This window comes from Prionailurus viverrinus, chromosome X (assembly GCF_022837055.1).
Source record: "Prionailurus viverrinus isolate Anna chromosome X, UM_Priviv_1.0, whole genome shotgun sequence".
Classification (NCBI taxonomy): domain Eukaryota; kingdom Metazoa; phylum Chordata; class Mammalia; order Carnivora; family Felidae; genus Prionailurus; species Prionailurus viverrinus.
The window spans coordinates 22,639,169-22,662,129 of record NC_062579.1 but is presented as its reverse complement, the minus strand read 5'-3'; the positions used below and the strand labels follow the sequence as shown (position 1 = coordinate 22,662,129).

At 47.0% G+C, this 22,961-nt stretch overlaps 2 protein-coding genes across 5 annotated transcripts; both read right to left on the bottom strand.

Moving 5' to 3' along the window:
- Nucleotides 1-953: 953 nt before the first annotated feature.
- On the bottom strand, nt 954-22,612 carry LOC125157261 (melanoma-associated antigen B3-like). Of its 3 annotated transcripts, XM_047843799.1 has the most exons (4): nt 22,536-22,606; nt 5,026-5,165; nt 2,809-2,886; nt 954-2,297 (listed from the first exon to the last, which is right to left on the bottom strand). In XM_047843799.1, exon 4 carries the CDS (start codon nt 2,266-2,268, stop codon nt 1,192-1,194), a length of 1,077 nt encoding a protein of 358 aa, XP_047699755.1. In that variant the 5' UTR covers nt 2,269-2,297; nt 2,809-2,886; nt 5,026-5,165; nt 22,536-22,606; the 3' UTR covers nt 954-1,191. The 3 variants fall into 3 exon arrangements, with proteins under 3 accessions (XP_047699755.1, XP_047699756.1, XP_047699757.1); XM_047843800.1 differs by lacking the exon at nt 5,026-5,165 and having other exon boundaries at nt 22,536-22,612; XM_047843801.1 differs by lacking the exon at nt 2,809-2,886.
- Nucleotides 15,558-22,623, bottom strand: LOC125157262 (melanoma-associated antigen B2-like). 2 transcript variants are annotated; one of them, XM_047843802.1, is made up of 2 exons: nt 22,536-22,623; nt 15,558-17,171 (listed from the first exon to the last, which is right to left on the bottom strand). In XM_047843802.1, the coding sequence occupies exon 2, from the start codon at nt 17,108-17,110 to the stop codon at nt 16,079-16,081; it is 1,032 nt and encodes a 343-aa protein (XP_047699758.1). In that variant the 5' UTR covers nt 17,111-17,171; nt 22,536-22,623; the 3' UTR covers nt 15,558-16,078. The 2 variants fall into 2 exon arrangements, with proteins under 2 accessions (XP_047699758.1, XP_047699759.1); XM_047843803.1 differs by lacking the exon at nt 22,536-22,623 and adding an exon at nt 19,055-19,123.
- Nucleotides 22,624-22,961: the final 338 nt, after the last annotated feature.

The window sequence follows — 22,961 nt, the reverse complement described above, 5'->3', positions numbered from 1 at the left end:
TTGCCAAATGCCATACAAGGTGACCTAATGTGGATGACGCTTTTAGTGGCGTGTGCTTTGGCTCCCCCAACCCAGGGCAACACGTGCCAGTCCAGGGGATTCTGGGCACCCATGACAAGAGAGCATGCTCTTATTTCGCAGAAACTCTGTGGACATGTTGTAAATAAAACCTCCAATCTGCACACTGCGTTCACCTGCACTGGCAGAAGAGCACAGGACGCACTTGATCCCTGCTTGGGGTGATTTCCCTCTGCTTTCTGCACAATCCCAAAGTAAGTGTTAAGGGCAGTTTGCCATTCTGGGCTTAGTCTTTCAATTCTGAAGCCCGCCACGGGAGGGTCTGGGCCCAGCTCCCTGTGATCACAGCCTCCTGGAGCCCCCCATGCAGCTAACTTAGGATTACCTCCCCCTGAGGGAACTGCAGTCTCTGAAGACCCAGAACTGCCCTGCTTCAGGCACTGACACTTAACTCCTCTCATCTGGAACCACCTCTCTCCTGTTTTCTCCTGTCTTGTCATGTGTCCTTCTGGTCTGAGAGTGCAGATCACCATTCTTCCTTATATGACAGATGCTTCTCGCCTCTGTGATTTCATGGTCAGTGTCTTGATCTTTTTGTCAGCTCTCCCAGGGCTAACATGAAGCCTTCTAAGAGCGTACGCTCCATCAATGTTTGGGGAATAAACGAGCCTGTGAGCAGTGAGTCTATTTATTAAAATGTGATGCTACATTCTTCCATTAGTCAAACACATGCTGTTATTTAGAATGTTACAAAATACAGAGTGAAAGGAATTAGGAAACCAAATACAGACCATCTTACTCTTCTCCTCCACTTCTTGACTCCATATATTTCATTGCTTAAGTCCTTTTACATTTTCAAGGAAATTCATATTTCAATGCCATGCTACTTTGTACCAGAACACTAAATAAGATGGGAAATTTCCCAGTTTGTTTCATGAAACAGCAACACTCTAACTTTTAAACTGATAACAAGTGAGGCCAAAATAATCCATAAATTTACACTATAAGGCTAGGTAAGATTTCATTTCAAAATAGCAACATTTGAAAAGTAGCAAAAACTCAAACTGCTGGTAAATCTCCAAATTACCCATACAGAACAGGAGCACCAAGGATTACATGCTGTTCCCTCAGTCACACCCAGGCCTCCACTACTTAGAACACTGACTGCTCTCTTCAGTCACAATGTGAAGGATCGGGCTCGACCTCACTAGGTGTGGGAGGAGCTGCTGGACATGCCCTGGAACGTGCACTCGCCGTAGCATCGGTCTCAGCCTGGAGTGTGACTGTGGCTTCGGCTCTTTCTTGCTCATCTCTCAAAGCCTCTTCATACCAAGGGTGGAAGGCACTTGGGACTGTTTGGTTAATCTTGGCCCAAAACTCGAGCACTCTCATCTTGTTGGTCTCGGCGTGGGCTCTGGGGCCCCACAGGAACTCATAGCGTGGAGGATTGCTGTTGGGCACCTGCCGGTACTCCAGGTACTTGAGCTTCACCAAATCTTGGGTGATGAGCTTCTTGGGCTCCCCAAATATGAAGTGCCTCTTCCCCGCATAGACTCTCATTTTACTCAGGAACTCCCAGATCTTCTCTTCGGCGGCACAATTGCCCTTCAGGAAGATCACGCCCAGGAGATTCATCAGGAGGCCGGTCTTGGGAAACCCCCTGCCACGGTTTATAGTCCCGTTGTTGGGGAGGTTCATTTTGCTGACAAGGACGTAGGAATGCTTGGTAGGATCGACTTCTTTTAAGTCAACACCAAAAACCACTTCCAAGCTGAAAGAGGCTCTTTTGAGGATCTCAACGAAGCGATGTTTATGCTTTTTATTGATAAACTTCAGCATATCAGCTTTCATAATGGGCCTTTTCATTCTGCTCATGTGCAACAGGAACTGTACCAAAACACTCGCTGTTTTGCTTACAGGGTCCCCCTGAGACTGCACAATGGAGAGTGGGGACTGGACGGAACTTTGCTTTTTCTCAACTTGGCAGTCGGCTCCTTTGCATGATCTTGTGCGAGAAACACCTGCAGACTTTGTGGTGGCGGACACGGCCCTCTGAGATCTCTTGGGAGCTCTACGTGACCTGGCAGCAGGATTTCTCTGAGTAAGAACTTCAAAGGGAGGAGAGGCCGAGGAAGGGAATGCTTGTTCCGTGGCCGCAGGGGCCTGAGCACCCCTCTGAGGCTGGGTCCCACCTTGGGCTTGGTGGCGCTTCTCCCTGGTGCAGAGCTTACTCTTCTGTGCCCGAGGCATGATGACTGTGGTCAGGGACAGCAGGTGATCTGGGCATGAGAGAAGAGAGGATGAGAAGGAGTACCTTCAGCTGGGAGCGACCACCTTGGCTTTAACCAAGGCTGCCTCTCAGGTTCTGTGAGGGCACTGCCCTAGGAAACCAACCACAGGGCTCCTGTGATGACCAACCTGTCCTCTGAGAACCACATGGAAGTAATTAAAGTGAGCCTCAGGCTGCAGCCTGCCGGCCCTGCTTGGTGCTTACTGGGGCTGAGAGCGGGGCTGGGTAGGCCGAGTCCTTGCGGAATCTTCTCTGGTATGGAGAATGGGGATCCTCCCAGTTCACATTCAGGACCGTGATAACGGCTTTGGGCAGGGCCGAGCCCCCCTCCTCGGTGCTGCTCTAAATTGACATCTCAAACCCAGGTCCTCATCATCTTGAGACCCCTCAAGGGGAACTAAAGGGGCATCTCAGCCCACTACTGTGACCCACTGCTGACAGTTCTGAGGGAATCTGCTCTGGGGTCATTGGGGTCCTCAGTCCGCATTCACTTTCCTCACCTTGGCTCTAGGTAGGGCCTGGGACACCTTCTTCTGCTGATCTGATGTTTCTCCCCTCAAACAAAGGCTCTCACCAACCTGATGACATAAGAAATAACGTTGGGTTCACATACATTTGACTTCCACACCTGGGCTCCTCAGTGCTATAAGCAAGGGGGGCCCTCTATTGTCTCTTTTTGGGGGGGGGTGAGTGGAACCATCACTCTTTATTCCTCACTCTGATTCCTGTGGAGCCCTGGGTCTCCTCCCTCTGCAGAACTGAGGCCAATAAGTCCAACATGCTCATATCTCTGGGACTCTCCAGACAGAAATGAGGCGGGGGGTGGGGGGGTGGGCGGGTTCCTCAGCCTAACAAATATTCAGGGTTTCCCCAGGGCTAAGGGAAGGGCCAGAATTTTTATTTCATTTCATTTCATTTTATTTATTTTATTTTGTTTTATTAAATGTACATCCAAGTTATTTAACATATAGTGTAATAATAATTTCAGGAATATAATTTAGTGATTCATCAGTTACATACAATACCCAGTGCTCACCCCAGCAAGTGCCCTCCTTAATTCCATCACCCATTTAGCCATTCGCCCCACCCACTTCCTGTCCAGCAACCCTCAGTTTGTTCTCTGTATTTAAGAGTCTCTTATGGTTTATCTCCATGTTTTTATATTTTCGCTTCCTTTCTCTTACTTTCATCTGTTTTGTATATTAAATTCCACATGAGTGAAATCACATGATATTTGTCTTTCTGTGACTCATTTCACTTAGCATAATACTCTCTAGTTCCATCCATGTCATTGCAAATGGCCAGATTACATTCCTTTTTATCAGAGAAGGGCCAGAATTTGTGAGACCCCCTTTTTAGAGTTGGTGTTCCCCTTAGTCCTCCCTTAGGTCTCTGACCTTAACTACAGGTTGGATTTAGGCCGCTGGCCGCCAATACGCTGGTAGGACTTAGGCCTCCTGCCTTACAGCAAATCCCTCAATTCCCTGTGCCCCTAGGGGGGAAATTCAGGGACCTCCATATAGGATTGCCCTTACCAAGAGCCTTCCAGAAACAAGCTATAGGGATGCTGCTTTCCCTAAATGGGGAGAGGTCCCCTCATTAGCACTCCAGGGCTTCACCTTCATGGCACTTAGGGCCTAGGCCTCCTCCATCTGCAGGACCCAGGCTACTCCCTTAGATGAAGGCCCTCCTTATCTGAGAGTTTCCAGGCAGAAAGTCTGATAGGTCTGCCAGGCCTCCCAGGGCCAAGGGCAGCAGCAGGACCTAGGAGAGCACCCTGTGTTATGGGTCAGGGTGGTCCTCTCACTCCCCACTCAAGGTCCTCACCTTGGCTCCAGGCCAGTACTGGGACTCCACCCTCAGCTGGCCAGTGGCCTCACCACCCCCACCCCCACTCCCCCACAAATGACCTCACTTCCTAGAAACTCTGGAGAGGACAGAAGAATGCGTCATAACTGGCCACAACCGTTCAGGGTCTCCAAGGGCTAAAAGCAGGGAAAGGGCTCCATGGGATCCTAGTGTTCTGGAGTCGGTGATCCCTACGTCCTGACTCAGGGTCTTCACTTTGATATCAGGACCTGGGACTCCTCCCTCTACTAAATTCAGTTCACCAAAATCCAAATTTATTTGGCTTTAGCCTTCACTTCTTGGAGCCGAGAGAGAGAGAGAGAGAGAGAGAGAGAGAGAAGACAGAGAGAGACAGAGACAGAAAGAAAGAAAAGAAAAGAAAAGAAAAGAAAAGAAAAGAAAAGAAACGAAAGAGAGAAAGAGAGCGAGAGAGAGGGGGGTGTGTGTCCGCATGCGCGCGTGCGCCCGCGCGCGCGCGCGTGGTTAGGGGTGGGGGATGGCGGGAGTAGCGGGCGGGGCGGCCATAGTCAGAGCCTACCAAATAAAACTGCCCCTGCCTGGAGCCTCCCAGAACCAAAGCAGGCGTACCGGTTTCTATCGCCATCTCTACTGGGAAAAGATCCCCTCATTAGCTACTCAGGACCCTCCTCTTGACTCTACTTAGGGCCTAGGTTTCCTTGATCATCAGAACCAGCGTTACTATCTTAGACCGACGCCTTCCTCCCTGAGACTTTCCAGACAAAACTCGGCCTAACGGTCCTGTCAGGACATTCCATTTCAGACCCCAGGGGCAGTACTTTGTGGCGCCACCTTTGTTACAGGAAGGGGGGGGGCGGTGTGGTCCCTTCATTTTACATTCAGGTCCTCACCTTGACTTCAAAGAACTCCTGGGAAGTAATCTTCCGTTCCTTGGCAGAAGAAATGCTGCGAACACTGGGCGAGGCCCGCGGTTCCAAAGCGGAAGTTCAGATACATCATATCCGGCCATGGCCACGTGGGGTTCTGAGGGCTGACAGCAAGGACATGGTTCTATGCGATCGCAGTGTTCTGAAGTCAGTGGTCTTTAGGTTGTTATTCAGTGTCCTCACCTTGGTGTTTATCAGGGCCTGGGATTCCTCCCCCTACTGACCCAAGTCTGCCAGCCCCCAAAGCGAACCCTCACCTTTCCGAGTCCCTGGCGAGGAGTCAGGATGCCCCGTTTCCGACTACCTCTGCCTGGGGCCCCATAGGCTTGAAAAGAAGGCAGGACTCTGTGAGCCTCCCTCACTCCGGTTACGGCCAAGACGTCTCCCTCTGCAGAACTGGGGCCTGCACCCTGTCAGACAAGGCTCTCATCCTGAGACTCACCAGGCAGAAATGAGGCTTCTCACGCTCACAGCTCCACCTGAGGCCTCTCCACGGTTAAGATGGGTGCAGGGGTTTGTAAAGCTCCCTCATTTGTGGGTCTAGTGATGTCCTCTTTGCTCACTCAGGGACCTGACATTGCTCCTGTTCAATCGTGTGACTCCATCTTCCCTGACATGAAGTTACTCTGCTCAGATCAAGGACTGCTCCTTCTTGAGACCTCCCAGGTGGAAGAGTGAGCCACACTAGGCCAAGGATGTTTGGGTCCTGAGAGGCATACAGCAGATTTGAGTCTCTGTGGAATACCACTGCTCTGGAGTCAGTGGTCTCTACATTCATCATCTAGGGTCCTCAACTTGATATCTATCTATCGATACAACGCAGGAGCCTCCTTCTACTGAAGTGTGGCCCCTTTCTTAGGCTAAGACTTTGAGCTTGCTGAGAAATATGAGGAGTGAAAGAAGAATGTCCACTCTGATTGCCCTGCCTGGGCATTCCAGGCCTCACAGCTGGTTTGGCAGGTCTCTGAAGGACCCCCTATAAAGTAGGGTGGTTATCTCCCCAATCTTCATTAATGGGGGTCCTGTATAACTAAAGGATTCCTGGGAAACTCCACATCCATGCAAACTTGAGCAGTGTCCCTAATGCAAACTTTGCAGGTTCCAGTGCCTGGCTTCATGTTAAATGGGGGAAACGGCAACGTAAGGCAGGGGATTCGGGACAAAGATGGGGTGTCAAAGAAAAATGACACTGATCTATCCCTCTTCACAGTAGTCAGTGAGCCTCTTATGTGATTTGTCTTAAATGATTTACTTCCTAATGGGAAGGAGTCGTCCAGGATGGTTTTGTGATTCCACAATCTTGAGGTCATTTGACAATGCATATGTCGATAATCATACTGTCACTGGACATTTTCTGCTTCTCCTCTTTGTTCATGCCTTTGATTTACTGTGGTATTCTTAACTGCTTTGGTTATGTATTCCAATCCAGTTCTTTGGACACAGAATCCTCATTTTTACCCCCTGAGAGACATTTTGGAGTATTACAGAACATAACGGTTTGCTTTAGGCAGAGAAGAGTGGAATGATCAGCATGTGTTCTAGACGAATTCAGACCAGGAGTCTAGTCCCAGCCCTGTCACTTAGTAGCCCTGTGAACTTGAGTACATTACCAAACTCCAAGACAAAGAACTCACAACCAAAATGCTGCTTAGCAACGCTAGTTATGTAATATATCTTCATTCAAGGTTATAATATACAGTGTGTTTGTGGGAGAGTCTTTCCCCGTTGGATACAACTCAAAGTTATCAAAATTTTTGTCAATGACCAATATTTTCCCTAACTTCCAGCTACCCTTCAATCTAAATCACCATTATTTTCACTCATTTAACCATCAGCAAAAATCTAGACCTTGCCTAGAATTTGCCATATTACATGCAAGATGAAGTAACTGAGTAAAAGAGACCCTTTTAATAGAGTGGTCTGTGGCTCCCCCAACCCAGAGTGAAAAGTGCAGTCCAGTGGGTTCTGAACACTCCACCTCAAAGAAGTATAATCCTTATTGCTCAGAAACTCCCTGGTGATGTTGTACATAGACCATCTAGTCTGTGCATCGTGTTCAGCTGCCCTGGGCAAGAGCACAGACACCTTTCGTTCCTACACCACCTGGAGATTTTCTTCGGTTTAGCCACAATCCCAAAGGCCATGTTAAGGACAAATTTCCATCGCAGGCTTAGTCTTTCATCTCCGAGGCCCTCCATCTGAGGATCTGGCCCCTGCTCACCACTCCCACAGCGTCATCTAGTCCACGATGCAATCCTACTTAAAGTTATCCCTCACTGAAGGGTTTTCAGTTTCCTAAGGCTCCACACTGCCTGGCCCGAGAACTTTGACACTTGACTGCGTACAACGCAAACCACCTTCCCTCTTCAACCCCCTCCCCCCCCCTTTTTTTTTACTTGTTCTTTAGGTCACAGTGAATATATAACCATCTCTTTTTACATGATAGCAGCATCCAGACTCTAAAATTCAATGGGCAGGGGCCAGAACTTATTGTTGCTGTTTTGAGGGTTCTTTTTAAAAGCATCCCCAGGGGGCACATGGATGGCTCAGTCAGTTAAGTGTCCAACTTCAGCTCAGGTCACGATTTCACAGCTCATGAGTTTGAGCCCTGCATCAGGCTTTCTGCTATCAGTGCAGAGACCGCTTTGGATTCTCTGTCTCCCTCTCTGCCCCTCCCCTACACTTTCTCTCTCTCTCTCAAAAAGACACAAACATTTAAAAACAAAAACAAATAAAAGCATCCCCAGTAATAACGTGAAGGCTTCTAAAGAGCTCATTCTCAATTAATGACTGGAAATAAACAAGAGAGTGGGCTCATCAACATTTAATTTCTCTTTTAAATATTTGAATAACCGAAAGAAATCCAGGTATATAATTTTACTTTTATAAAAAGAAACAGTAGAAGGAATTAGGCAAACCAAGAATTGACAATCTTATTCTTATTTATACTTTTTTTCTTTTATTAAATATTTACAAATTGCCTACTGTATACTAGACACTGTGCTGAGACTACAACTCCAAATAAGACAAAACATCTGCTTCTTCAAAAACTACTATAGTGAGGTATGACTGACATACCAAAAGCTGTACACGTGTAATGTATACAAGCTTGGAGATAAGTATACACCTGCGAACTACCATAACAATCTATGCCATAAACATATCCGTGATCTCCAATAGTCTTCTCCTGTCCTCTTTATTATTTTTTAGGAGTACAATAACAATTAACATAACATTTACCTTCTCAGCAGCTTTTTAAATATCCACTATGACATTAACTATAGGCTCTCTGCTATACATTTCTAGGACTTATCCGCCTTATAGAACTCAAACCGTGTACACTTTGACCAACACCTCTCCAATACCTCTCCTCCCAGCATCTGGCAACCACCATACTATTCTGCTTCTATCAGTTTGACTATTTTAGATTCCTTATATAACATGTATCTGTCCTTTTGTGTCTGGCTTATTCCACTTAACATAATGTTTTTCAGGTTCATCTCTGTTGTTGCAAATGGCAAGGTTTCCTTCTTTTTCAGGTTGAATAATATCTCATTGTACGCATATACCATATTTTCTGTACCCATTCATTCATCAATGAACATTTAGGTTGCATCCATGTCTTGGCTATTATGAATAATGCTACAATGAGCTGCAAATAGCTCTTCAAGATCCTGATTTCAATTCCTTTTGATATATACACAGAAATAGAATTGCTGGATCATTTGATAGCTCTATTTTTAATTTTTGAGGAACCGCCATACTGCTCCATAATGGCTACATCAATTTACATTCCCACCAAGGGTGTAAAAGCAAGGTCTTTCCCAAATACTTGTACTTAATCAGCTTACTCTCTACTTGGGGAGACGGAAAGACAACACACATTTTAATTGGTGTGCTATGAACACAATGTGAGAACTACTCTCTTAACAATTTTTAAAAAATCTTTTAAATATAATTTATTGCCAAATTGGCTTACATACAGCACCCAGTGCTCATCCCAATAAGTGCCCCTCCTCCCTGCCCATCACCCACTTTGCCCCTCCCCCATCCCCCATCAACCCTCAGTTTGTTCTCTGTATTTAGGAGTCTCTTATGGTTTGCCTCCCTCCCTCTCTCTATTTTTTCCCCCTTCCCCCATGATCTTCTGTAAAGTTTAGCAAGATCCACATATGAGTGAAAATATAGGATATCTGTAAGTGTACAAACAATAAAGCATTGTTACATATAGGCACAATGCTTTACAGCAGATCTCTCTCTGGAACCTATTCATCTTGCACAACTGAAACTATACCACTTCAACAACTTATTTTCCCTATTCCCCAACCCCTGGCCACCACCATTCTACTCTGTGTTTCTATGTGTTTGACTATTTTGGATAACTCATACAAATAGAATCATGCAGTATTTATCCTTCTGTGACTGATTTATTTTATTTAGAATAATGTTCCCCAGATTCATCCATGTTGTCCCATGTAATAGGACTTCCTTCATTTTTAAGGCTAAATAATATTCCATTGTATGTATACACCACATTTTCTTTATCCTTTTATCTACTGATGGACATTTGCGTAGTTTCCGTATCTTTGATATTGTGAATAATGGTGTCATGAACATAGGAGTGCAAGTATCTCTTTAAGATACTGGTTTCATTTCCTTTGGGTATACACTCACAAGTGGGCTCGCTGAATCATGCAGTTCTAATTTTACTTTTCTAAGGAACCTCCAAACAGTTTCTCCATAATGGCTCTACCAATTTACATTCCCACCAACAGCACAAGGGCTCCCTTTTCTCCTTACTCTCATCAACACTTGTTATTTTTTGTCTTTTTAATAGTAGCCATCCTAACAAGTATGAAGTGATATCGTGGTTTTGATTTGCATTTCCCTGGGGATTAATGGTGTTGAGCACCTTTCATATACCTATTGGCCATTTGTGTGTCTTCTTCAGAAAAATATTCAAGTTCTTTACTCATTTTTAAAATTCAGTTATTTGTTTGCTATTGAGTTGTATGAATTCCTTATATAATGTGGATATTAGTCCCTTAGATACATGGTTTGCTAATACTTTCTCCCTCTCCACAGACTGCTTTTTCATTTTTCCACTGCTGTATAGATGCCTTTCAGTTTGATGTAGTCCCACTTGTTCACCATTTTTGCTTTTCTTGCCTATGTTTCTGTTGTCATATTCAAAAAAATCTTTGCCAAGATGAAGGTCAAGGAGCTTTTTCCCTATGCTTTTTTTCTAGGAGTTTTACGGCTTTCAATCTCATTTTTAAGTCTTTAATCCATTTTTCACTAATTTTTGAGTATAAGTAGCATCCAATTTAATTCTTTTGCATGTGGATATTCAGTTTTTCCAACACCATTTACTGAAGAGACTATCCTCTCCCGATCGTGTATTTTTTGGTGGACTTGTCAAAGATCACTTGACAATTTATGCATGGGTTTATTTCTGGGCTCTATTTTGTTCCATTGGTCTGTGCGTCCGTTTTTATACTAGTATAACACCGTTATGGTGAATATGGTTTTGCAATATATTTCAAACTCAAGAAGTGTGATGCCTCCATCTCTGTTCCTCTTTCTCAACATTACTTTAGTATTCAGGACTTCTTGTGGTTTCAGATGAATTTCCAGGTTTTTTTTCTATTTCTGTGAAAACTTCCATTGGAATTATGATAGGTATTGCACTGAATCTGTAGATCATTTTGACTAGTAAGAATATTTTTAAAAATATTAATTCTTTCAATCAGTGAACATTGGATATTTTTCCTTTTATTTATTATTCTTCAATTTCTTCCATCAATGTCTCACTGTTTTCAGTGTATAGATCTTTCCCCTCCTTGGTTAAATTTATTCCTATTTTATTTTTGACACTTTTATTTATTTTTTTTATTTTTAGAGAGTGTGCGTGTGAGTGAGGGAGGGAGACAGGGAGGGAGGGAGAGGGAGAGAGAGGGAGAGAGGGAGAGAGGGAAAGAGAGAGAGAGGGAGGGAGGGAGAGAGGGAGGGAGGGAGGGAGGGAGAGAGAGAGGAAGGGAGAGGGAAGGAGAGGGAATCTCAAATAGGATCCACACTCTGCAAGGAGCTCACTGCAGGGCTCGATCCCACAACCCTGGGATCATAACCTGAGCCGAAATCAGGAGTCTGGCCAGTCAACCAACTGAGTCACCCAGGCGTCCCAACTATTTTAAATAGAATTTTCTTAATTATTTTCCAATAGTTTCTTGTTAGTGTGTAGACACACAACTGATTTTTGTGTGTTGACTTTACATCCTGCAGTTGAATACATTTATTAGCTTTAATAGTTTTTTGGGTGCATGGGATTTTCATCCCAATCTCCCCTACCTGTAACACAGAGAGGAGTCACAATCTCTCTTAGGGCTAAATTGTGTCAACTTGAGGGAGAGGCTGATGCCAGTAAAGTCTAATTACTTTTCTTATCCATTTCAAGAGCAGCTGATCTCAGTTTTATGCTCACATATAGTATTGCAACTTATTAATTAGATTCTGGACCTTTCATAAAGGTATTTTATTACTTATGTTATTGTCAGTTCTGTGCTTCTGTGGGCAAATAAGGGCTGGAAATTCTTTTTTTTTTTTAAATTTTTTTTCAACGTTTTTATTTATTTTTGGGACAGAGAGAGACAGAGCATGAATGGGGGAGGGGCAGAGAGAGAGGGAGACACAGAATCGGAAACAGGCTCCAGGCTCCGAGCCATCAGCCCAGAGCCTGACGCGGGGCTCGAACTCACGGACCGTGAGATCGTGACCTGGCTGAAGTCGGGACGCCTAACCGACTGCGCCACCCAGGCGCCCCAGGAAATTCTGATTCTACCATGTTGCTGATGCCACTCAGACAAAACCTTTTCTTTTATCTCTTTGATCCCAACAATTCTACCACAGGGTTCATTCACATTTGCAAGACAACCCCTGCTCATGTGACAAGTTAGCTTGCTCTGGACCAAGAGAAGAGCGGCAAGGATTTTTTAATTTGTTGTACAAAATACCAAAGTGTTTATACTTCTACTGATCAACAGCAACATATGTGTGATACATATTATTCATAAACACAGATACTGAAATCAAATAAACCTTCTATTACAAGGAACAGTATTTTAAAAGTGCCAAAAAGAACCCCCAAGATAAAAACAGATAAATCTCCCACTCAAGCAAAGCAAGGACAAAAAGAAGACTTACAATGGGTCCCCTCCACGTCCACCTAGGTGCTTTACTACTTAAAATGCTGGCCTCTCATTTCCATCACAAGATGACCAATCTCCCCGCCCCAGACTTCACTATATGTGGGAGGCACTGCCGGTTCACGGCCCTGGCACACACCTTGGCCACGGCAGCAGGTTCTCTTCTTCTCACCTCTTAAAGCCTCTTTCCTTCCTTCCTTCCTTCCTCCCCACCCTCCCTCCCTTCTTCCCTTTCTTTTCTTTTCCTTCCCTTTCTTGCTTTCTTTGTGTGAGAGACAGAGAGTGAGAGAGAGAGAAAGAGGGAAAGTCCAAGAGCATGCATAGGAGGGGCAGACAGAAACGTAGACATCGGATCCCAAGAAGACTCCACACAGTCAGCACAGAGCTGGACGTGGGTCTCAATCCCACGAGCCGTGGGATCATGACTTGAGCTGAAACGAAGAATCAGACACTTAAACTGACTGAGCCACCCAGGTGCCGCTCAAAGCCTCTTTATGCTTCATCATGCGATGGAATTCAGGACCTCCAAGAGCTGCTGGCAGGAAGTGGACTCTATGAGCCACCAGTGTTCCGGGTAGATGCTTCCTTCGCTCCTTTTAAGAAAACTCACATTTGTATCTGACAACTCTCTCTACTGACCTGAGATAGTCTTCCTCAGACTAAAGTCTCAAATCCTTGACAAGTGTGATAAAAAAGTGAGGAGATTCTTGGCCTGCCAGCTCTGCCTGGGGCCTTCTAGCTCTGAGAGAAGGCAGGGGCTGCTCCCTCTGGAACAGCCAACACCCTGGAACGCTGCTTTCCCCTTTCACCAGTCCTGACTCATGGGTATCCTCCTAAAGGCCCTTGTCACTTCCAATAAGGGCTTCTTGGGAAACGCCACATCCCTGAAAACTCTCGAGCAGTTTCCCTACTCCAAACCTTGCAAAGAATGGGTCCTTGTCCTTCTCTTTCCTGTACAGGCTTAAGGTCTCATGTAACCACTGTTCTCATAGATTTGCTTTTTGTAGGGAAGATCCTGAGTCAAATAATTTTTTGAGTCCCTGATCTTTTAAGGTTATCTGAAATCACATATGCAGATGATCCTATTGCCTGCAAAAATCATCTTTTTTCCCCTTATTCATACCCCACATTGATTTTAATACTATTATTGTTCCAGTATGTCATAATATACCTGGTACGGAGTAGTTGGTTGCCCCATTCCTCATACGGAGTTCTCACCTTGACACCGTCACGGCTGGGATTCCACTTAATAGCCAGCCTATAAAACCAAGGCCCTCGTTTCCTTGATTCCCTCCAGGCAGAAGGCGGAGGTAGGGGGCACGTGAGCGTGGCAGCTCTCGCCTGTGCCTCCTAGGCTAGCAGCAGAGAAGGGGTTAGGTGCAGCCCTGTCAGATGTGGGGGGGGGACCCCCATGTCCCCACACAGCATCTTCACTCTGACCCTGAATCCTTCCTGGAACCCCACCCTCTCTGCTAATTTGAAGATACAGCCATCAGACAAAGGTCTCAACTTTCTGGGACCGGAGTTGAAAAATCAATGTTAGCCACAAGCAGCCACGACTCTTCTGGACTCACAGAGCTGACAGTGGGACAGGATTTTATGGGATCCTACTGTTCTGGCTAGGTCCTTCCACCACCCTCATTCAGGCTTATCTCCATTACATCTATGAGAGACCAATACCCCTTCTCTAGTGATAGGAGAACTTGGGTCTCAGACCAAGGTTTTTACGCCAGTGAAAAGCCTGCAGAATAAGGGAGGGTATGCTCAGTCTAACAACTGTGTCTGAGACCTTGTGTGTTCAAGAACAGATGGGACCGAAGTCCCTGGCATTCCCTATATTCTGGGGCATTGGTCTCCCCAGTCCTCCTACATGGGGCCCTTGCCTCGGTTTCTGTCTCTTGGATTTAAGGCTTCCTGGGAAATTGCACATCTCTGCAAACCCTGGAGCAGTTGCTGCTTTACAATCCTCGCAGAGAATGCGACTCTGTCCTGGGAGTGATGTGAAATGGGCAAGCGCTAGCACAAGGCAGGAGTCCCAGGACAGGTGATGGGGTGTCAGGGGAAAACACATTGATCTATTCCTTCTGTTTATCAGCCTGATGAAGATTCTCATGTAACTTCTGTTCTGCTAGATTTCCTTTCTACCGGTAAGAGATTGTCCAGGCTAATTTTGAGAGCCACTGATCTTTTGAGATTATTTAGCATTGCAAATGTAATCGTACTGTCACCTAACAGCGTCCTTTATTTATCCCTCTCAGCTATTCTGGCATTCTTTTTGCTCTGGCTATATGTTCCAGCCCAGCAGTTTGGACACAAGGCCATTCTTTTTTAGCACCTAAGACGAATTTTGAAGTACTGAAAAGAAAACTGAAATAAACACAGGGTGTGTCTCAGGGTGCGAGGAGTAAAACAATGTAGCCTCTGTAGTAATTCTGGCCGGGAGCCTAGGCCCAGCCTTGTCATTTACTAGCCCTATGCCTTTTGGCACGCTGCCAAACTCTAATTCTATGAGCCTCAGGCTTCCCCTGTGAAGTGAGTTTGATAAACCCTATCTTTTAGGACTGTCTAATGTACAGAAAGCATCTATACTGAGACATTCGGGAATGGCAGGTATTACTATGATTATCTTGACCTCAGACATTACCATCTGTGCAGCTGAATTTTGTTTTGTTTCATTTTACATCTAAGACATGTCAGAAAATATGCAGTGCTCTGGCCAAGAAAAACCTCCCCATCAGCCAAAATTCTGCTTAGGAATGAAAACTAAGTAGTATGTTCTCTCGGCCCCCTCTTTACCAAGATTTTCACTTTTTCTTTTCTTTTAAATGTTTATTTTTGAGAGCGAGCGAGCACGTGAGACAGAGAGAGAGCCAGTGGGGGAGGGGCAGAGAGAGAGGGAGACACAAAAACCCAAAGCAGGCTCCAGGCTCTGAGCTGTCAGCACAGAGACCAATGTGGGGATTGAACCCACCAACCGCAAGATCATGACCTGAGCCAAAGTCAAATGCTTAACTGACTGAGCCACGCAGGTGCCCCTTCCCTTGTTCTTTATGGAGTACTACTATCTCACCTTCTTCCCATAGTGACAGCTGCTCCTATAATCTATAATCGCAGGGGCAGGGGCTGGGTTTTCTTTGACTAAACACCCCCAGTACAAGGATGAAGACTTCCCAAGAGCAGATGCTCAATGTTTGTGTAAAATAAGAGACATGTATAAAGAGGTTTGATTCATTATGATCATATATTATCAAACATTCTTAACAAACATAAACAAATGCAGGTATGTGTCTTTTAAATTTAGAAAAAGAATAGAGTAAGGCAAACAAAGAATTAACCAATTATTACTGTATCAATGTACCTATCTGCGTATCTATGTAATCTATGTATCTGTGTACCTATGTACCTATCCATCTATCTACGAATCTAGGTTTCTATGTATCTAGTTATCTATCTATCGATCGATTGATCGATCTTCTCATCCTAACTATTTTAGTGTGGAATTCTTTCACATTTCCAAGGATATCCTATCTTAAAGCCATCTTATCTTGCTCTGGATCACAAAAGTGATTTAACAATTTCTGATCTATATTTAAAAAAAAATAAACTCTTACACCTAAAACTGATAAACAGCAATAAATGTGTGATCTGTGTCATCCAAAAACTTATATTCTGAATCTACATAAACTTTCTATTGAAAGGAACAGTGCCTGAAGAATATATTTAAAAAAAGGTAATCAACAAATTATTTGTGCCCATGACAAACACTACTTAACAGGCCTTCCCATGACAAAGCGAAGAATCTGCCTCAGCCCTCTCTAGGGAGAAGAGTGGCCAGATGTGGCCTGGGAACATGCAGTGGCCTTGGCAGTAGAGGCATGCTTGGTTGCAGCTCTGGCTTGGGCTCTCTCTTCCTCATCTCGCAGAGCCTCTTCATAATGGGGCAGGAAGGCACTGGGGACGGTATTGTGGACCTTGGCCAAAAACTCGAGGACTTTCATCTTGCTGGTTTCAGCATGGGCTTTGGGGCCCCATAGGAACTGATAGCGTGGAGGATTGCTGCCGGGCACCTGGCGGTACTCCAGGTACTTTTCCTGCACGAAATCTTGGGTGATGAGCTTCCTGGGCTCCCCGAAGATGAAGTGCCTCCTTCCATCATAGATGCCCAAAATATTCAGGAATTCCCAGATCTGCTCCTCAGAGGTGCAGTTGCCATTCAAGAAGATGACACCTAGGAGAGGCATGAGAAGCCCATTCTTCGGAAAGCCCCAGAGATTATTCATAGTGCCATCGTCGGTGAGGTCTAGGTTGCTGGTGAGGGTGTAGGAGTTACTGCCAGGCTTGACTTCCTTTAATTTGAGGCCAAAGACCAGATCCATGCGCTCCGTGGCTCTCCTGAGGATCTCAGCGAACTGCTCCCTGTTCCTTTTGTGGACGATCTTCATCATGTCTATCTTCTTAATGGGCTCCTTCAATTTATACTTATACAGCAGAAACTGTACCAACATCCCCACCTTCCTGCTTAGAGGATCGTTTTGAGCTTTCCCAGTGGAAGTTGAGGCCAGAGAGGAATTTTTACTTTCCTCAACCTGGCTCTTGGCACCTGCCTTAGATCTTCGCCGTGAAGCACGTGCAGCAGCCCTGGTGGTGGCTGGGGCTTTTTGAGGCTCCTGGCAAGTGCCAGCAATAGGGGAGCTTGAGGAAGCACCCCCAAGAACAGGAGAGGAGGAAGGAGTAGCCTCTTCTTCCTCTGCTGTAGTTGCCTGAGCACTCTTAAGACCTTGGGTCTCGGCTCTGTTAAGGCGGCGTTTCTCACGAGCACGGAGCTTACTCTTCTGACCACGAGGCATAATGGCTGTGCTCAGAGATAGCAGGCAAGGGTGTGAGCCAGTGGACAGGTGATATGGGCAACTGCAGAAGCGAGAATAAGATGATGTTATCACCTTCAACAGGTAGATTCCACTTTGGATTTATCAAAGGTGACCTCGGCAGGATACTTGAGGATACTGCTCTAGGACCCGACAAAGGCTCCTGTTCTCTTGGTCATCCTATCCCCTAAGAATCTTACAGAGAACCACAGAACCCTCACAGTGAGTCTTATTTGCATCCTACTAGCCCTGCCTCGGGTTTACTGAGGTGAGAGCAGATGTTTGCAGTAGAGGCCTCTGTGTTCTGGCATGTTGGGCCCTCTCCATTTATCTTTAGTGTTATCATGTCAAGTCTTGGCAGAGATGGAGCACCCTTCCCTCTGCTACCTGTTATTTCACACCTCAAAGCTCCCAGGGACCCAGGAGAAGGAAGTGAAGGGGCACCTCAGTCTACTTCCCTGCCCAGGGCTGAGAGCTCAGCAGGGTCCATTCTGTCCTGAGTTCACTGGGATCCTCAGCCTCATTTAAGGCCTTCACTTTGGTTCCTTAAAAGGCTCAGAACCACTCTCCCTTGTTAACTTTGGTTTAACCTTCAGACTAAGAGTATCACCTCCTCTAGACCTGATATAAAGAAGTCAGGGGATGCTCAACATGAAGGCTCTCCCCTGAGGATTCTTGGGCTGAAATCAAAGGGTTAAGATGGATGCTTTGATGTCCCCTCTATTCAGGATTGGATGATCCCTAGAGTCCTCATGTTAAGAGCATAAGTTCCAAGAGGAAGAAGCGAAAACAACCTTAACTGACCAAACGTGGTCTCTCAAGAGTAAAAGGTACCGCAGGCAGGTTGATGTCCTATGGCAGGTGGTCCTCCATAGGATCCCAACTCAAGGTCTAAATCTGGCTCACAACAGGGTCTAAGATTTCTGCCTCTGCTGATCTAGAACCACTCCCCTTGGACCAAGACTCTCAGTTTCCTGTTACCATGGAGTGGAAACTGATGAGCACTTCATATGGCATCTACCTTGGAGGTCTCCCAGAGATAATACTAGGCAGGACTTTATTTATTTATTGCTTTTGCAAGAGTAAGGAAGGAGGAGGGGGGAGGAGCAGAGACAAAGAATCCAAGCAGGCTCTGGGCCATGAGTGCAGAGACGCACGCAGGGCTCCAACTCATGAACCATGACACGTGGCATGACCCCATATCCTCCCTCTGCTGGCCTGAGGCTGCCCCCTTTGACCTGGTTCTTCACTTCCCTGAGATGTTCTGGGAAGAAGTGAGTGTAATGTATCATGTCACCATGCCCAAGTTTCCCAAGTGTGAAAACAGGGTTTGGGCTTCATGCGGCCCCCTTCTTTCCTGGAGGGATTCCCCCATCATCACTCGGTACCACAACGTCAATTCCTGTTTAGGGACTGGGATCCTTTCGCTGAATGGGGCTTATGCCATTAGATACAGGCCGTCACTTCCCTGAGATCACCACCTCGAGAGGAAATGAGGGGGCACCTCAGCTTGCCAGCTCTGCCCCGGACCTCCTAGGCTGAGTATGCGAGCTGTTGGTATAACCCTGAATCTCCTTAGCTGCTAGAGAAGAAGGCAGCTCCCTCGGCATCTGTCTACCCGGCATGGAGCCTCCTAGAGCTGAGTGCAGGGGTGCTTCCCAGAGTAGCCCCCTCTGTTGGGTCAAGGTCCGCTCGTTAGCACTCGGGGCCCTCATCTTGAATCTAGTTAGGACCGCCTCCCTCGGTAGTATCGGGACTACTCCCGAGACGGAGGCCTGGTCTCTGAGAACTTCTAGGCCGAATTCCGCCTCACATTCCGCCGGGACCGCCCGGAGCCGGGGCCAAACGGGCCCATGGCGGGGAGGGGTCCCCTCTGTTACAGGGGCGCGGGGAGTCGTCTCCTCGGGTCCCGCTCGGCGTCCTCACCTCACTTTCAGCCCGGTCCCGGGAATCCGGCCGCCGCCGAACAAACGCCGCGCGCCCTCCGCCTTGAGGTCCGGGCCCGAAAGGAAGTCGGCGCAGCCGCATCCGGCCCTCGGCGGCGGCCGCCCGGGGTCTCCGAGGGCTGAAAGCAGGGGTGGTGGGGCGCTCTAGGACCCCACCGCCGAGAACTCGGTGGTCCCCGCGTCCTGGCTCAGGGTCCTCCCCACGTCCGTCAGGGCCTGGGGCTCCTCCCCCTGCCGGCCTCCAAAGTTCCACTCTCCTGACTTGCCAGAGGGGAATCTCTGGTCCCGCGGTGCGTGGCTACCCCTTCCTGGGCTGCACAAGCCTGGAAGCACCAACAGGGCCCTGGGAAGCTTTTTCTAAGGGAGTTTTTCCCTCATCAGCTGACGCAGGGTCCTCATCTTCAATTAAGGCCAGGACTCCTCCTGTGGCCAAACAGGGGCTGACGAAGAACTGATAGCTCTTCTGGGGCCTCCCGGGGCTAAGAATAGGGTGGAGATCTGTTTGACAGCCTCTGCCGGTAGGAGGATCCCTGCCTAATAGTCAGGGTCCTTACCATGACTCCTAAGGCCTGGGTTTTCTCTCTCTGCACATCTAGGGCTGTCCCCGCTAGCCCAAGATCCTCACCTATATGAGACACTCCAGGGAGAATGAGGGGGTTCTTCCACCCCACAATTCTGTCCTGGGCATCCCAGGACAGCACTGGGGGCATTTGTGGGGATATTCTGTTCTGGGGTGAGTGAGTCCCTCATTCTGATTCAGAGTCCTCACCCTGACACCTGACCAGTCTTGGAACTCCTTGTTGCACTGAGGCTGCTCCCATGAAGTCCAAGTATTCACCTTCTGGGGACCTCTGGCGTGGAAGTCAGAATAAGCCACATCCAGACATGCTGTTCTGGATTTCCTACAGTTGAGGACCTAAGCCAGGCTTCATGGAAGCCCACTGTTCTGGCTGAGTCCTTCCATCATTCCTCATTTGGGGTCCTCATGTCCGTACCTGCCATAGGCCGGGACTCCTCCTTCTACTGACCTGGGACTGTCTGTCTTGGGCCAAAATTCTTAAGTCCTTGAGTGGCCTGAAGAGTAAGTGAGGGGTATGCTCAGCCTGCCAGCTCTGTCTGAGGCCTCTAAGTCTGAAAGCAGGTGGCAGCCTACTGTGATCCCCCACGTTCTGGGGTACTGGTCTCTCAGGCCCTCTAACCTCGGGCTATTCCTCTTGGCCCCGGCATCTTCGGTTAAAGCCTTTCCGGGAAATGCCACATCCTTGCCAGCCCATGAGCAGTTTCCACTCTGCAAACCTTGGTCCCTGTCCTGGGAGTGACGGCAGTCCCAGGAAGGCGATGGTCTGTGAGGGGTGAAATATGCTGTTATTTTCCTTCTCTTCATCAGCAAGATTGAGTCTCATGTACATTCCGTTCATATAGATTTATACTCTCCAGGGAAGGGGCTGTCCAGGATGACTTTGAAAGCCCCTCATCTTTTAAGGCCATCTGAAGCTTCACGTATAGATGATCATACTGTCACCATGTATTCTTTTCTTTATTCATGCCTCTCATTTACTTGGGTATTCATACTACTCTGGGAATGTATTCCAACTGGGTGGTATGAGCACAGAGTCCTTCTTCTGGCCGCCTGGGATACATTTTTTTTAAATGTTTATTCATTTTTTGATAGAGACAGAGCGTGAGTGGGGGAGGGCCAGAGAGAGAGGGAGACACAGAATCCAAAGCAGGTTCCAGGCTCTGAACTGACAGCACAGAGCCCAACGCGGGGCTCAAACTCACAGACTGTGAGATCATGACCTGAGCTGAAGTCGGATGCCTAACCGACTGAGCCACCCAGGCGCCCCAGAGATACATTTTTAAGAAGAAAGGGGCAAACCGAATTAAGAGACACAAGGTGGACCTCAGGGTAGAAGTAGAACAGTGTGGACTCTAGACTAGTCCAGATTAGAGGTCTAGTTTCAACCCTGTCCCTTAACAGCTGCGCGAATCCAGGCACATGACTAACCTTAGAGGGCATCGGACTCTGAATCTGTGAAGTGGGTTGGATAAGCTCTGTCTTACAGGATGGTAGACTGTAGTTCCTATGTGTGAAGTGCCTGGCACAGTACATGGCCTACTGACAATTCTACATGGTATTTATTAGTATGATTGATTTGAACCCTAATAATACCACCCCACCCTGCTGGGATTTTTTTTTAATCCAGCAGCTGTCAGCAAATATGTACCATTCTAGAACAAATAAAATCAAATCAGCCAAAATGTTGATTAGCAAGGAAAACTAAGTAATACTTCCCTATTACACGATAAATCGTTCAACACAGGTATAAGGTATAGTTCCCCAGTTAGATGCAACACAAAGCTCCAAAAATGTGCGTCAAGGATCAATAACTTTCTGCCCTCCCAGGGGCCCTTCCATCTAAATCACCCTTGTTTTCATTAATTTAACCTGCACTAAAAACCTAGAACTCACTATAAGTTAATTTGAAAGCCTTAAATTTTTTTGTCAGTTTTTATTCATTTTTGAGATAAAGAGAAGGAGACAGACAGACACACAGACAGAGTGAGGGCGGAGGAGGAGCAGAGACAGAGGGAGACACAGAACCCAAAGCAGGCTCCAGGCTCTGAGCTGTCTGCACAGAGCCCGATGTGGGGCTCGAACTCATGGACTGCAAGATCACAACCTGAGCCGAAGTCAGACACTTAGCCTACTGACCCACCCAGGCATCCCTAAAAATATTTTTTCATGTTTATTTATTTTTGACAGAAAGGGAGAGCATGAGTGGGGGAGAGGCAATGAGACAGAGAGAGGGAGACAGAAACAGAGAGAGGGAGACAGAGGATCTGAAGTGGGCCCTGTGCTGACAGCAAGGAGCTCAAGAACGATGAACCGGTTCGAACTCAAGAACCGTGAAATTGTGACCCAAGATGAAATCGTGCGCTTAACCGACTGAGCCACACAGGCACCCCGAATGCCCTTTTGATGGAGTGGGCTCTGACAATCCAGGCCAGGTACAAAGAGTGCCTAGTGGCTTCTTAACATCTCACCTCGACAGAATCACCTTTATGTCTCAGAAACTGCCTAGAGACAATGTGGTTAAAACAGAGAATTTGGACACTGCTTTTACCCCCACTCACAGAAGAGCACACGACACATTGCATCCCCACTCTGGGGGATTTCTCTCTGGTTTCCCCACAACCCCAAAATAACTTTAAGGGCAGTTTGCCATTCTAGGCCTCACTCAGGGCCTTCACCACGACTCCTGGCAACTCCTAGGACACCGGCTGTCCTTGCCTGCGGCCATCTCCCTTCACACCAAGGCCTTTGCCCTCTCTGAGACCCTTATGGGGAAGCGAGGGGACGTCTCACATCACTGTCCTTGCGTGAGACCTCCTAGAGTTGATGGCAAGGCCCCTCCCTCCTGCAGTGGGTGGTCTCACCACTCATTCTGATTCCTTACCTTGACTCCTAGCAGAGTCTGGACTTCCTCCCTCTGCCAAACTGGGATCACTTCTTTCAGACAAAGGACCTCACCTCCATGAGTCCCCTGAGGAGAAAATAACACAAGACAAAGTAATATAGGACTGTTTATACACACGCACACGCACGCGCACACACACACATCTGGCAAAACTACTTGAGGGGGAAATAGAGGTCCTTTGCAATTCTGCCTGAACCTCCCGGGTCTCACAGCATGGGTGGGACAGGACCCTGAGGTCCCTGTCTTCTGGAGTTATATTATTCTTCTCCATTCATATGGGAGGTCCTCTGCGAAATCACTGTACTCAGAGAAAATCAAGTTCGAGGGCCTGCAAGGGACCTGCTGCAGAGGGGGTGACAGTAATGAAGGGCGGAACAGCAGACCACACCTGCACCTGCGCATCTT

Bases quoted from the DNA above. Each gene is read 5' to 3' on its own strand.
- LOC125157261 (XM_047843800.1), bottom strand. From the start codon at position 2,268: ATGCCTCGGGCACAGAAGAGTAAGCTCTGCACCAGGGAGAAGCGCCAC.
- LOC125157262 (XM_047843802.1), bottom strand. From the start codon at position 17,110: ATGCCTCGTGGTCAGAAGAGTAAGCTCCGTGCTCGTGAGAAACGCCGC.